The sequence below is a fragment of the Camelus ferus genome, chromosome 6 (genome assembly GCF_009834535.1).
Source record: "Camelus ferus isolate YT-003-E chromosome 6, BCGSAC_Cfer_1.0, whole genome shotgun sequence".
Classification (NCBI taxonomy): Eukaryota; Metazoa; Chordata; class Mammalia; order Artiodactyla; family Camelidae; genus Camelus; species Camelus ferus.
The window spans coordinates 14,335,255-14,348,764 of NC_045701.1; the positions used below are offsets into that span (position 1 = coordinate 14,335,255).

The following is a 13,510-nucleotide window of genomic DNA, read 5'->3' on the forward strand; positions in this document are numbered from 1 at the left end:
GTGCAAAAAGCCCGAGTCGGCCGAGATGACGTGATTCCGAGCTGCCGCTCCCCCAGGCCCGCGGTCTCGTCCCGGGCTGTTACCCGGGGCGCCGGCTCTTGGCATGCGCATGCGCCAGAGGAAAGGGCCGGCCGGCCGGTGCTGCGGCTGCGCACTGAGCTCTAGCTGCCGGCGCCCAGTGCCGCGCGCGCATCTTCTTCGCGGTTCCCGCGCATGTTTTCTTCGCGGTTCCCCCGCCTGCTCACGCCTTCCCTCCGCGGGACGCACTGGCCCTTGTTTGGCATCCCTTCAGAAGCGGGGCCCTTAGAAGACTGTCACGGTGCGCTCAAGGATCCTTTCTGGGGTCATGGAAATGTTTTAAATCAGATGGTGGTACAGATCACACAGCTTGATAAATTAAAAAATCCTTTAATTATTTATTAAAATGAGTGAGTTTTATGGTATATAAATTATACTCCAGAAAGATGTTGCTCTGTTTCAAAGACTGCAGCAGACAGCTCTGGGGTTGTGTTTCACTAATGCACGTGTAAGCTTGAGGAAGTCTCAATCTCACCAGTGTTTAGTCTCCTTATCTTATAAAATGGAGATAACATCTCCCTCAGAGGGGTGCTCTATCCACTGAGTCAAGTAATACGTAAAAATATCATGTCATGCGCAAGAAATACTGCTCCAGTCCGGCCCTTAATGATCTCTGCTAGGCCGGCATCCTACATACAACCAGTTCCACAGTGTGCTTTCCTCTCTTGTGCCCCGAGCTCCTCCACGTGGGGGTGATATTTGACTGCCCAGCGCAGTTTCATTCCTTACAGCCACACTCTCCTTGTGATTTCCCTAAGGATCATTCCTAAGATGTGCCTTCCATTAGTGAGGAATCCTCGACTTTCTGCACCGGGGCCTCCTGTTCCAGCTGTCATTGTCCCCCTGGGCTGTCATGTGGCTCCCCTCCTGAGACCTGCCTCCTTGCTTTCATTTTTCTTCAAGTTTTATCCAGAAGGAGGGACTTAAGTTGTGCCTCAGGGTGGGTGGGTACAGCTCAGTGGTGCATTATGTGCTTAGCATGCACAAGGTCCTGGGTTCAATCCCCAGTACCTTCATTAAAAAAAAAAAATTCTGCCTTCTGGCCTCTGTGCCACCTTCATGGAACTACTGATCTCCCATGTCGTCCCTTCTGTGATTGTACTTGAGGGTTTTCTTTGTAAAAGCCTAGGACCCCACCATCTCCTCCTTCCTTCCACTCCCGCTTCACCCCATCAGCTTTCCCTGGGAGGCAGGGCTGAGGGGGGAACTGCTCAGGAAGCCAGAGAAGGAGGAAGGCCCTAAAGCACCAGTACTGTGGCCTTGCCACTCTGCTCCGTTAAAGGGACGTGTCTTTGTCCACAGCTGTTTGCTGTTGGCACTATTGCCAACAACTGTTCCTATTATACAGTGAGACTTTTTTGTTTGTTTCCCGCAGACCTCACTCTACAGACTATGCCACACATAAAAAGATGACCCTGCCACTTGCTAATAGATGCTCGGGGATACAGAAGATTAGAATCTTACCAATGGCTGGTCGTGATCCTGAATGCCAACGCATAGAGATGATTAAGGTATGTTGCCTGAGCTTTATCCTGGGTTTTTTGAGGGTAGTAAGAGCTGTGCTTTCCAGAATATTAATCTGTCATTCCTTATTGCCACAGCCATTTTATTCTTATAGTTATCAGGGAGCTAGCTTTGACCTTCTAAGCATGTGGTTAACCGTATTACTGGTCCTAGCCAATGGCCACTGGTGAGGTAGAGCACTCCAGACATTCAGGAGCTCTGTCTCCAATCTGTGAGATTTTAGGGGAAACTGATGGTTTAAAAGGTGTAACCTTTGACAGATATCATAAAACTGTGTTCCAGGTAGTCAGTGATGTAGGAATGTCAAAGGACATTCCTGACTTGTTTAACACCAGCCCTGCCTTGTGAACCCCATCGTGTGGACCGCCAGGCTGATGGACAGGAACGAAAGTTCTACTTTGGGGCTCAGGGACCTCCCCAGAACCTCCCCATCCTGCATCCTGCCGTCAGGAGCTGTGGGGAGCTCTCTGGGTTGAGGGGCCCAGACAGGAATATCTGGGCACCACGGTAGTTTGGTGGAGCCTGGGCAAGTCAGGTGTCCGTCGCAGGGGCGAAGAGAAACCGCCTGCCTCAGGCACCTGCTGGGTGGCGGCTGGCTGAGCTCTGATGGGCAGCACAGGGGACACGGCTGAGCCTACTGGCCGAACCTGTGCCTGTTCCGATGGGGCGGTTGGTGTGAGGGAACCTCTGTCCTTCACCCTTGTGTTGTCTTCACGCCTTAGAACCAAATAAGACGATGCCCGTGTCTGGTTAACAGAGGTGTCGGATGGAGAGAACTGTATCCAGGACAGGGAGTGGGTGTTATCCTGGGCTAGGCGTTTACGTGTCCTTTATAGTGAAATAGTTTCAAGTGGGCGCTAAGCCAGTTCATTTTTTTTTTTCAAGTTCAGTAGTTTATTTGCTTCTTTACAGAAAGAAGAAGAACGTTTGAGGGCTTCTGCTCACCAGGAGACAATGTATTTGCGGGAGAAGCAGAACCAGCAGGGGCCGATCCCCCCCTGCCAGGACCACAGCAGTGATGAGAGGGAGGAGGAGGTTGAGATGCCATCAGAAACCATTCCCGAGGGGCGTGCCAAGGTGAGGCGGTCACACTGCACCGTCTCGGGGTCGCCTGTGCTCTGGTGGGCCCTTACTACCCGTCCTGCTCTTACTCACTTAGGACAACAGTACAGGGACAACAGCAGTACAAAGGCCTTTTATTTTGTCTTTGTTTTTGTAGAGCCACTTTCCCACACAAAAGCTTAGCTGGGTAAATAAGACACCCCCAGAATAAAGAAAATCAATTAAATAATTTATGCTCTTATGAAGGAAAATGTGTTCATAGGCAGTTTGCCTGCTTGTATGATGACGGACCCAAAGTTTAAACTTCGTAGTTTTAAAAAAAGACGTGCATAAAGCCCCTCGGGTATCTAGAAGTGATCAGACATCTGAGGAGAAAACCTCTCAACTCTAAGTCATTTAAGCACGTTTGAAAGTTATTATCTATCTCTTCATCAAAACTTAAAAACCTGTTTCCCTCAAGCGAAAAAGATAGAGTGGAAAGTTAAAATATTCAGCATCAGAAAAATTTGGGAATTCATGGAACTTCATCTCTGAAGGTCAATCCCATATGGAAAGTTCCTTTGCTTTCAGAGGAACAGGCCAGAATCTGTTCTTCAGACAGTGGTGAGGGCCCAGAGGAAGATAAGGCTCAGAGATTACTCAAAGCAAAGAAACTCACCAGTGATGAGGTAAAACCAAATTTATTCAGTTGCCTTGTACCCACAAGTCAGCTCATGGAGTGAAGAGGCTCTCAGCCCAGGAGCACAGACGTCCGCACAGCCCCCTGAACCCCGGGGAGATAAATCCAGTAACAGGACCAGGAATGATTGGCCTGGGGAGGGTCTGACACCTGTGCATGGTAGGGGGCTGCCCAGAGAAGGTGCCCTCTTGCTCAGTGTTGAAGGAAGAGTGTTAGGGTGGGCCCGCCAGTGAGAAAAGACCTACGGCCCCGAGACAGCAGGTCTCGGCTAGAGAACCTGAAATGGTTCAGTGCAGTAGAGAGAGGGGCCTCGTGTCCATGGTGGGCACTGGGTGCCCTTAGTGTTTGAGTATAACAGTGGAGGGTTATTTTATTTCCATGTTATTAGAATTATTTTCCTTTAATTATTTCCAAGTCCAAAGAAATTTTAAGTCTTAATTATACAGGTGAATCACTATGTTGCCACTGTGCCACATTCATTCATTCCATGTTTTCTGAACACTGAGCATGCTGCACGATGGATCTGGAGTTACAGGGCCGAGTAAACATCGCAGTGAGAGCAGTGTCCCTTACCGCGTAAGGGAGGCACTCACTTTTCATGTGAAAAATATATTTTAAACTCTGAAAGCATACTAAAAAAGCACATAAAACACAAGCAGTCATTTAAGAAAAAAAGTTGACAGGCTTTAAAATACTGAATTTTACATAGAGAAAGTGAAGTACTGAGGAACAGGGGAATGTATTTCAAGTAACATGAGCAGAATCCCAGTCAGGATGCAGTGAGAAGTGTCCCTGGGCCCTGACCGCTGCCCGGGCAGCCCGGGCTCCCACTGCTGGACCCGCAGACACAGTGTCTGTGGACAGGGTCGCCAGTCAGCCCATGCGAAGGGCTGGCTCCCCACGTTGGCTCCCAACTGCTTTAGACTAAATTTCCACAAACGTTCAGTATTGAAAATTGTCTCTCTTCTTTCTCGTATCTGTTCAGCAGGCGGACCCTCCAGAAAGAGGAAAGCAGGGCATGAAGAGGAAGAGGATGACTGAAGCATAAAACGTGCGCTCACTGTAAATATGGTAAAGACAGTGATGAAATGTTTTGATTCAAATGAGGACTTGAGTTGCTTTTGCATAATGCTAGTTGTGATTAAAAAAACATTCATAAGTAAGTTTGTGATTTTAGAAAATCCACTTTTCTCAAATAGAAGCTTATTTTGATGACTGTTTGCTCTGGGTCTTGGGTGTCATGCATCCTTGCTGCTCTGCCTCACCCCGTCCCCCTGGCCCAGTCCAGAGATGGGTTAAGTTCAGCTCGGGCGTTGCCTCCTCCAGTGTCCTCCCTGGCCGCCCAGCAGGGTTCGGGGCCCTGCGTGCTGCGTTGGCAGGACACTAACTTTCCACTGACCCCACCGTCCTGTGACCTTGTCAGCACAGGACAGCACGGGAGGGCTCACTGGAGACTCAGGGCTTTGCCAAGTGCTGTACAGCCTTACCAAGTCTAATCCTCAGAACAACTTGACAGGCGGGTGCTGTTCTCATTTTACAGATGTGAACTTCAAGGGGAATTTCTTTATTCCTCAAGTTTCAGAAATGAATTATCTAATGTTTACCCCTAAAAGTTTCCTCAAGCCCATTACACATTTCACTGACTTTCTCTTTTGGCTGATGGATACAGGTGACTGATAAGAGATGCCTTTGTTTTACTGCAAAAATAACCTCTATTAGCAGGATTGGCTCCCAGCAGGTCCAGGCTGCACTGTATCCTAGGACCCTGTTTTCTTCACATTTGTCAACTCAATTCAATTTTACAGACAGACCAGACCAAGTACTGATGGTATGATATTGAACCATATGAACTTACTGCTTTTGTGGGTATAAATAGTTAAGTACTGACTGTTTTATATGGTTTAACTTAATAGTGTGGGATAGGACAACTCAGGGAAATCAGTAAGCTTGTTCCTAAGAGGTGTGCAACGGCTGAACTTTAGAATGTAGTTTCCAAAAAGTCCAAGTCTATAGGGTATTTGATAAACTTTATTGAAATTTATTCCAATACCAAGTGGTAAATTCTAAATGCCTATAGTCCATATTTTTCAAAAGAAACTTCACTGTACTATAATGAACCAATAGTCATAATAATATTTTATAATATTTAAAGTATTATAAAATTCACTGCTTTCATATTTATATAAATTGAAAAAGTAAAGCTTTTATAGCATTTTGGATATTTTAGCATTAAAAATATTTAAATACCTAATTTCATGTGATAAAGAATGATGCAGTTACAAAGGTAATATTCAAGCTTTTAAACATAACTAAAACCAAATATAATTCATCTAAAAGACTGAAAAAAAGGTGGGCATTTATTTGAAATTACAAAGGTTTTGATACTCTGTGTGCGTATACATGTGCAATTTTTTGGTTTTTACAGTTTTTAAAAACCAGTTCTTAAGTAGACAAATCCAAAAAGTTGAAACAGCTGAATGAAAGACTTTCTCATCTTTATTTCTGAGTTAAGATGAAATTTAAACTCCTAAAAATGGCTGTATGTACCCATCAAAAAGCACTCAGAATTTGTTCATAAACTTTACTCTCTGAATGGACTACAATATCTGACAGAAAGATTTAGGCCTATTAATTGCTTTGCAACAATTACAATATACTGATAGTAGAAAAGACAGTTATGCTTCACATATGTAGACTCTAAGATGGGGAGGAGTCCGATTGTCTTCAAAATATACGACCCTGCACAAAACATGGTGGGTGGCTTATCCAGCACTAGAGCAGGTGTCCGAAGTAAAATTCTCTGTAAGGCAATGAAGGCTTTCTAAAATCCTTGGCAATGGTTTACAAGACTGGCTCCTCTCAGTGATCAGACTGCAAGTTAGAGTTTGGCATTAACAAACTGTTACAAATATTTTCTTATAAAAAAAAATCTCTGATTTATTCAGTGTATTAGGGAAGGACTTATGGAATTAAATTATAACGCAGAAAAAAAAATCAGTATGACATAAGAAAGACTGACCAAATTAAAATGACATAATATAAAAATCTTTGCTTATTAAAGTTTTCTCAACTTAAAAATTAGTGAAGAGCTCCTCTGACTGAGAAATAGCTAGAAAACCTGTCTTACGATGGCAGATAGCTAGAAACATTAATGCTCAGTGAGAACTGATGGAGACGACAGCTTTGTAGATATTTGGACTGAAGAACTCAGGCCCCTTGAAGGAGCTGCTGTGACACACTCAGTGTGTTCGGTTCTTGTGGGTGCCGCGTCTTCAGTTAATACTATTCAACATGCTAAGTGAAATAAGTCAGACAGAGAGACAAATATTGTATGCTTTCTTATCAGAATCTAAAAATACTAAATTCATAGAGACAGAACAGATTGGTGGTTGCCAGAGGCAGGAAGTGGGGGAATAGTGAAATGAGTAAAGGGTGTCCAAAGTTATAAACTTCCAGTTATAAGTCCTGGGGATGTAGTGTGCATGGTGACTGCAGTTAATAATAGTGTATTGCATATTTGAAAGTTGCTAACAGAATAGGTCTTAAAAGTTCTCATCACAAGGAAAAAAATTTTTTAAACTATGTGAGGTAACATGTTAACTAAACTTACTTTATTAATCATTTTGCAATATATGCATTTATCAAATCAGTATGTTGTACACCTTAAACTAATACAATGCTGTATGTCAATTATAGCAATAAAACTAGAAAAAAGTTTTTTTAAAAAGTGAAGTGGCATTGTAATGATGGAGCAAAACTGGACACTACTGAACAGAGACTGGAAATTGCTATGGACGCCAGAAAAAGAATGAAACTCGTGTCTGCTGGGAGGTAGCAGTGTGATTCCTGATTTTATAAAGAAAAGATGAGGCAGCCCTGGCAACAAAGAGCCAAAAATTTAAGATTTTATGAAACCTCTTTTAATCTTACCTTTTAATCTTATTTTAATGACAGCAAGGGTTAAATATAATGTACAACAGAACATGACTAACATTTTATCAAAATTTTTTTTCTCTTAATTTTCATTATACCATGGAATCCTCTTTTTAAATGAAAAAAAAAAAAAAAAAAAGAGATACTCTCAATGGGAAAACAATTTACAAAGTTCTATACATGTAACTTTTCCAGTGGGTCCCTACTGTACAAAGCAAGTATTTTGGGTTATTTCATTCAGATAATAAGAATTTGCAATTTAATGACCAAGATAATTCCCCTTGAAATCTCTAACAATCTGTTAAAACTTTTTTAAACACAAAACATTTATTTGGTCTTTTAAATGACAGGCACCCTTAGAAAATTTATTTCACCTATACTTGAGACTTCTACCTGCCTTTAGCTACAAGTAGATAGCACCAAAACCCATTTTAATAATATCAGTATTATTGACTTTTAATATGTAATTTCATGTAGACAAACTGGAAAAATTAGAATGTCAGACAAATATGAGTATAAAATTTTATAAAATGGGAAATGAAAAGAGGTTTTTAAAAAAACAGCAATTTAAAAATGCAAAGAATATTCTTTGCTTAGATAACCAGGCAAGTTTATATTGGTTAGACTACAAAATTTAAGATCTTAGAAAATCTTTGGTTTAAAAATCAAGAGTATTTCATAACCCTCATCTATCATAAAATTTTAGAGCAATACAGAAATACTGAAAGTTACTAAAAGGGTAAGAGGTGCCAGATTTTTAATGATCAAAGTAAACACTAGTTTTCTCCCTTGTAATTACAGTTTTTGAAAGATTTGTCTGTATTCAGTTGGATGAATGTTCACCCTTAGTTATTTATTAAGAAATCTTTTCTTCAATTATATAATGAACTGTTGTAGCTCAGAAGTGGAGTGGTACAAGCAAAAAACACTCAACTTCTTCATACTTTGATAAATAAGTGAAAAAGGTATTGCCCATAAGTATGATACACAATTCTAGGTGGGGTCCCACCTGCCTGTATTTTAAAAAGAACTTACGGGAGGAAGGGGTAACATACTTAACAATTTATTGACTTACAGGGCAGTGCAAGCGAGGAAGCCATGCAGGAAGTGTAACCGTGGCTTTGTGTCCCTGACGCCCCACCCTGCTGGGGCTGTGCTGGCTCTGAATTGAGTACATTTCCAAAGTCGTTTATGAAAAGGTGAGGGAGAGCGAGTCAGCGTGAGCCTGACTTGCTAACTTGAAAAAAAATCAAACCCAGCACCCTGTAACTGAAAGGGAACGGTGGAATAGTGCAAGTCAATCTTTGGCCCCTTTAAAACACTGGATACTACTTTTCAAAAAAGCAGTCAGTTCTTCTGAGGAAAGCTTTTGCCTGTGCTCATTACATAAACTGTCCGCCCAAGCCAAAGGAGCAGACGTGTTGTAACTCAATTTCAAGAAGTTTTAGAAAAATTAACAACACATCTTCCTCCTATTCTGAAATGATGTTCTCTCCTTTTGAAAAATCTCCCTGTAAATGATACAGCCAGGCCTGAATTGCTGATTGCTTTGTCCCCTGTCCTTTGTAGCTGCAGTGCCTCAGGGGTCTCCTGCTCCAGGGGCCGCCCCGAGGCACGTGAATTAGCTCCACATCAGCGCTCCCACTCCTGGCTCTGGGGTCATTCTTCCCACCACAGTACACTGTCCAACTGTGGGGGTGAATACTTTGAGGAAGACAACTTATGAGAAATTACTTTTATACAATACGGACAAAAAAGTACAAGATGAAACAAGATAATAAAAATTAGATCTACCAAGAACAGCCGTTTTCCTTACTGGCTGGAAAACTGGTAGTGAGTGGGGATTACACGCCGTTCAGGCAGTTCTGCGTCGCACACAGGAGCTTCTCTCTCTTACCTTGCACCCAGGCCAGCCTCCACCTTCCTTTACAGTAACCATCAATTTAAATGCCCAGTCTGCGTGCTTCTCAGACAGTCTCTACCGTTTATTACCCCTGATTCCATGTGTCTAACAAAAGCTTTCTTTTTTCTTTTATCCTAAATATCTGAAAGTTGGCTGTGTGCATTTTACAGGGAAGGAAACAGCTTTCCTACTCAGATGCTTTCTTTTACTATGAGCTTTCATGAAAATTTAATAATGCCCACATTATTAAAATGAAAAACTATATATAACTATACTTTTAAAGCAAAGTATTTGCTTTCTTGATGAAGCAAAAAGCACACTCTTGCCAAGTTCATGTGTTTTAAAACATGGAAAAGTCTCCATGCCGTGTAATAAGGGAAGTTTTGAAGCGCCTTGTGCCCAAGAGGTGCAACAGCAATTCTCACATCAGCAATGTCCCTTTTTCACTTAAAAAAAGATTGGTCCTTAAAATGTTCATTATTCTACATAAGTGATTTCCTAGACTTTTTTTACAGTTGTATTTTTTAACCCAAGACTCATCATAAACCATGTAATTAAGCTAAATTAAAAATGATTTTAGCAGAAAGTAGAAATAATGCTTTAGAACACAAAATATCACCTATAATTGATTTACAATTTGAAACTGGTAACAACTTAAACTAAAAAAGAGATACATGCAGTTCAGGAAAAAAAAAAAAAAGGATTTCCAGTCTCTTCCCTTCTACCTAGGAAAATTTTACATCTGATATCACAACACAAGCCCTTGGCGACCTTTCGAAGTCTTCCAAAGATCACATATTGGCGGACTTACTGGTCTCCTTCGACTCGTCTCTTGCGAACTATGAGAAAAATAATGGTGAAATCCCTGTTAGTTTGTACAATGTTAATTTGCTTGTGACAAGCAAGTTTCTATGTAATCCAGTTATAATTGTACAAAAATGAAACGTCCACCTGCAGTTCACATGGCCATTAAAATAAGAAATTCCCATCCTTCACATGGTCACTCACCAGTCGAGAACTGAGGGGCTGAGCTCAGCTGTGCTTACACAGCAGTGATTAGAAATCTAAACCAGAATGGTCAGCAGTCACCTTCAAGTCACTGTGCCTGTCTCATTTGTGTATTAAAAAAATTCATACCTCCATTAAAAAATGATTAATAACTTACTGTGTTAAATTTTGAATGACATTCAGGCAGCTGGGATTAGAAAGTGTTAAAAAAGTAAGTATTTGCATGCTCTTCTGATTATTTCCTTAGTTTGAGAAAGAACACACCAAAAATAGCCTTGTCATTTTTACAGGTAAGTGACTTGTTACTACTGCTCTCCAGATTTTCCTTCTCTTACCTCCTCCGAAGGGACCCAGTTCAGGGCTCTGATAACCAACAAAGTAATGAAAACCTTAGACCCTGGTAATGTGGTGATGTCACATCTGGCTACTGTCAGCTTCAGCCCCAAGGTGGTCGGCCACCTCGCTCAGCTAACGGGGTAAACAAAGGTGCACCTCCGAGCACCCTCAGCCTCCTCGTGGCCTTGGCGACCCGGGCCTGCTGGGCAGTGTGCAGCAGCAGCAGGGCCCGGGCTTCAGCGTCAGACCTCCCTGTCAGCTACAGGGAGCATTCGCTGAGAGCCACCGGGTCAGGGCACCCCGGCACCGCGGCCAACTCCTACTTAGGACAAAGAGCACGGGTTCCAGCGTCAGCGACAAACTGAGCCATGGCTCTGTCGCTGTGTGCAGTGTGCTCTCTGGCAAGTAAGTTCCCCTCTGAGCCTCAACCCATCCTCTGTAACAGGAGAATAATGGTATCTTAACCCCCTGCTGTACAAGCAAAGGCATGACCCGCTGCTTAGGGCAGGACTGAGAATACAGAAAGCGTTCAACAAAGGGTCCCCGGCTTCCTCACCCACCACAGTGGGGTTACCGGATGGTCCTGAGGTCAGCCATCTTTTTCAGGTGGGGAAAGCTAATTCATCTTTTATAGTTAAAAGGATCTGGCTTTGATACTTGTTGGTTTATTAATTTCTGTGCTCTCTTCTGTGGAAGCAAGTAGAAAGACAAGTGCTTTTGTTCAGCCTGAATTTGCTGTTTAACAGAGGAGTGAAAAGCCAACAGGGGCACTGGCCTTCTGGCCAGGCCACAGATTCTGCTTTCATGCTGCTCTGACTGCTGGCTTCTGATCACTGGCCCTCAAGAGATGAGACCAGTCAAGTGATGTGCATAAAAGCCAACGGCTGGATGCTAGCTAGAAAGAAAAAACCAGGAGGGCTGAAGTATCAAGTTCCCATGAACATTTTCATATGTATCTAACTAGCTGCACCCTAATTTTGGTCTAACAGTTTCCTGTGTTTACTGAAAAGGGAAAAAAATCAAATGGAGAACTAAGTCCTCAAACACAAACTTAATTCATGTATATAGATCTCTGAACGACACAGAAATATCTGAAAGGCAAGCGACATAATTCTTTAGGGTGGGACATTTTCAAGAAAATTCTGAGTTGCAGTAGTGTTTGGGTATTATTGGCAGACCATTTCAAATATTACAATGCATGTTACAAAAAATGCACATTATAAACAAGATCGGTAGGACAGATGGAACAAACAAAAAAGATGTAGAAAATGGATTATGCAGTTAAGTAGTGTGAAGACAGCAACGTGAGACAAAGTTCAATTGAGTATCGCACGTACTCCATATAACCTCTTTGCTGTTATAGTTGTGATACGTCTCAGCTGGAGAGATGGCGAGTACGTAGGATTATTTCAAAGAAAAGTTGAGACTAAGAAAAGAAGAAGAGAGGGAAAGACGTTATCAGAATCAGAACACTAAGCTCTAATACAGCCCCATTTGCAAGGGGAAGAAAGATTATACGCCCAAGAGATGTGGTGCAAGTTTCAAGCCTTGTTCTTTGACATTCCTTTCAGTTAGCACATACTAGACTGCCTGTAAGAAAACATGGTCTTTAGGCTTGCCACCTTGACCTACAGACAGAGGTCAAAGTGCAAGGAAGGCTAAAAAAAAAAAAGCTGAGGGTGGATGGATGGGAGGCTATGGAACACAGCAGAGGAAGACGGGCAGAGCCCCTGCCAACTTTCTCACTCGGTGCCCTTGTTACCCCAGCAGTTCCTCAGTGCGTCCTCCCCATGAGACTCATAAGTCTGGCCCCATTAACAATTCTTTGGCAGTTTCTTCCCAAACCTGCTCCACTAATATATGTCTTCAATACTTCATGATGAGTCAATTGCCAGTAAGTCCTAACTAATCTCATTTCCTCTCTATCTCTAGAAGAGTAATAAGAATGCTGTTTTTGAAGTATCACTTAAATCATGCTCTCAGTGGCCTACACTGGCTCTCAAATCCCAGTATCATCACAGTAAAATGTGACTCCCTTTAAGAAGTCTTATTTTAATTCTTGTCTAAATGCAACTTTTAAACTATTTCAATGATAAACACAAACTTAAAAGTCAATTTCTGTAAACACATAGAAACAAAATTATAAGCATCATATTCTTTAGTTCAGCCTTGGCTGGAAAAGTTGTTTTTAATGGAATCCATAAGCCTCAGCAGTTCAACAGGAGCGAAGGAAGGAGACTGCTGACCTAGATGTGCGCAGGGAGGGGACACACCGCCCAGGGGTGGCGGGGTCAGCGCAACAAGTAAGTAGAGCAAATCTTGACATCACACTGACTTGAAAACTTGGGTTAAAACTACAATTATTCTGTATCTTCCCATATAAAATTGAATTTCTATCTAGGCCTGTTTGATCAAAGGGCAAAACTTTCCTGTAATGTTGAAATCTTTGTTTTAATAGCTCCAAGAGGTGACTTGAAACTGAGAACAAAGTATTTGTTATAGGAAGCATTGTTTAATAATGTGTGTTGTAGAAAACTGGTTCACTGAAAGCTGCGAAACACGTTTGCCGCAGGAAGCTGATCCTACCCGCTCACCTAGTAATCACCACAGCCTCATCTGAACTGAACGCTATTCAGTCAGTATGAAAAGGGCTGTGCAGGTTTTACAAACAAAGGCCAAGTGATCTTCCTGTGTTAATATTTATTTTTAAAAAAGTTCCTCCAATGCATTAGCTTAGAGATACAATTCAGAAATTCAGTTTTATAGCGACTTATAAATAATGACTTACCTAAGTCATTATTTTTTGTTATAGCGTTAGCTGCCCTGGTTCGGGGTCCCTGCTGCGTAAACTGATATCCGAATTTAAGGATATTGGTATTTTCCTCAAGCATCTTGGCCATTTCCAACTCTACAGCCGTCCCCAACTGCTGCCTCTGGAATAGTTAGAAATAAAGAATCGTATTAATAAGTTAGATCAAAATACTGTT

The 13,510-nt window shown here is 42.1% G+C and overlaps 2 protein-coding genes across 7 annotated transcripts in view; one reads left to right on the top strand and one right to left on the bottom strand.

Annotated features, from left to right (window-relative positions):
* LOC106728807 (RNA polymerase-associated protein LEO1-like) overlaps positions 1-13,510 on the top strand; it is a 42,544-nt gene that overhangs the window by 7,980 nt on the left and 21,054 nt on the right. For 2 of the 4 annotated variants that reach the window (XM_032481192.1, XM_032481191.1), the window contains 3 exons: positions 1,454-1,589; positions 2,515-2,679; positions 4,329-5,240. In XM_032481192.1, coding sequence (XP_032337083.1) covers positions 1,454-1,589; positions 2,515-2,679; positions 4,329-4,391 — 364 coding nt within the window. In that variant the 3' untranslated portion in view covers positions 4,392-5,240. Of the gene's footprint in view, positions 1-1,453; positions 1,590-2,514; positions 2,680-4,328; positions 5,242-13,510 lie in introns of those variants that run through there. The other 2 variants (XM_014553424.2, XM_032481193.1) reach the window with 2 other exon arrangements.
* The window catches only part of TMOD3 (tropomodulin 3), a 68,445-nt gene continuing 62,175 nt past the window's right edge, over positions 7,241-13,510 (bottom strand). For all 3 annotated transcript variants that reach the window (XM_032481188.1, XM_032481189.1, XM_032481190.1), the window contains 2 exons: positions 13,312-13,456; positions 7,241-10,018 (listed from right to left, as the gene is read on the bottom strand). In XM_032481188.1, the coding sequence (XP_032337079.1) occupies positions 9,987-10,018; positions 13,312-13,456 (177 nt within the window). In that variant the 3' untranslated portion in view covers positions 7,241-9,986. The remainder of the gene's footprint in view (positions 10,019-13,311; positions 13,457-13,510) is intronic.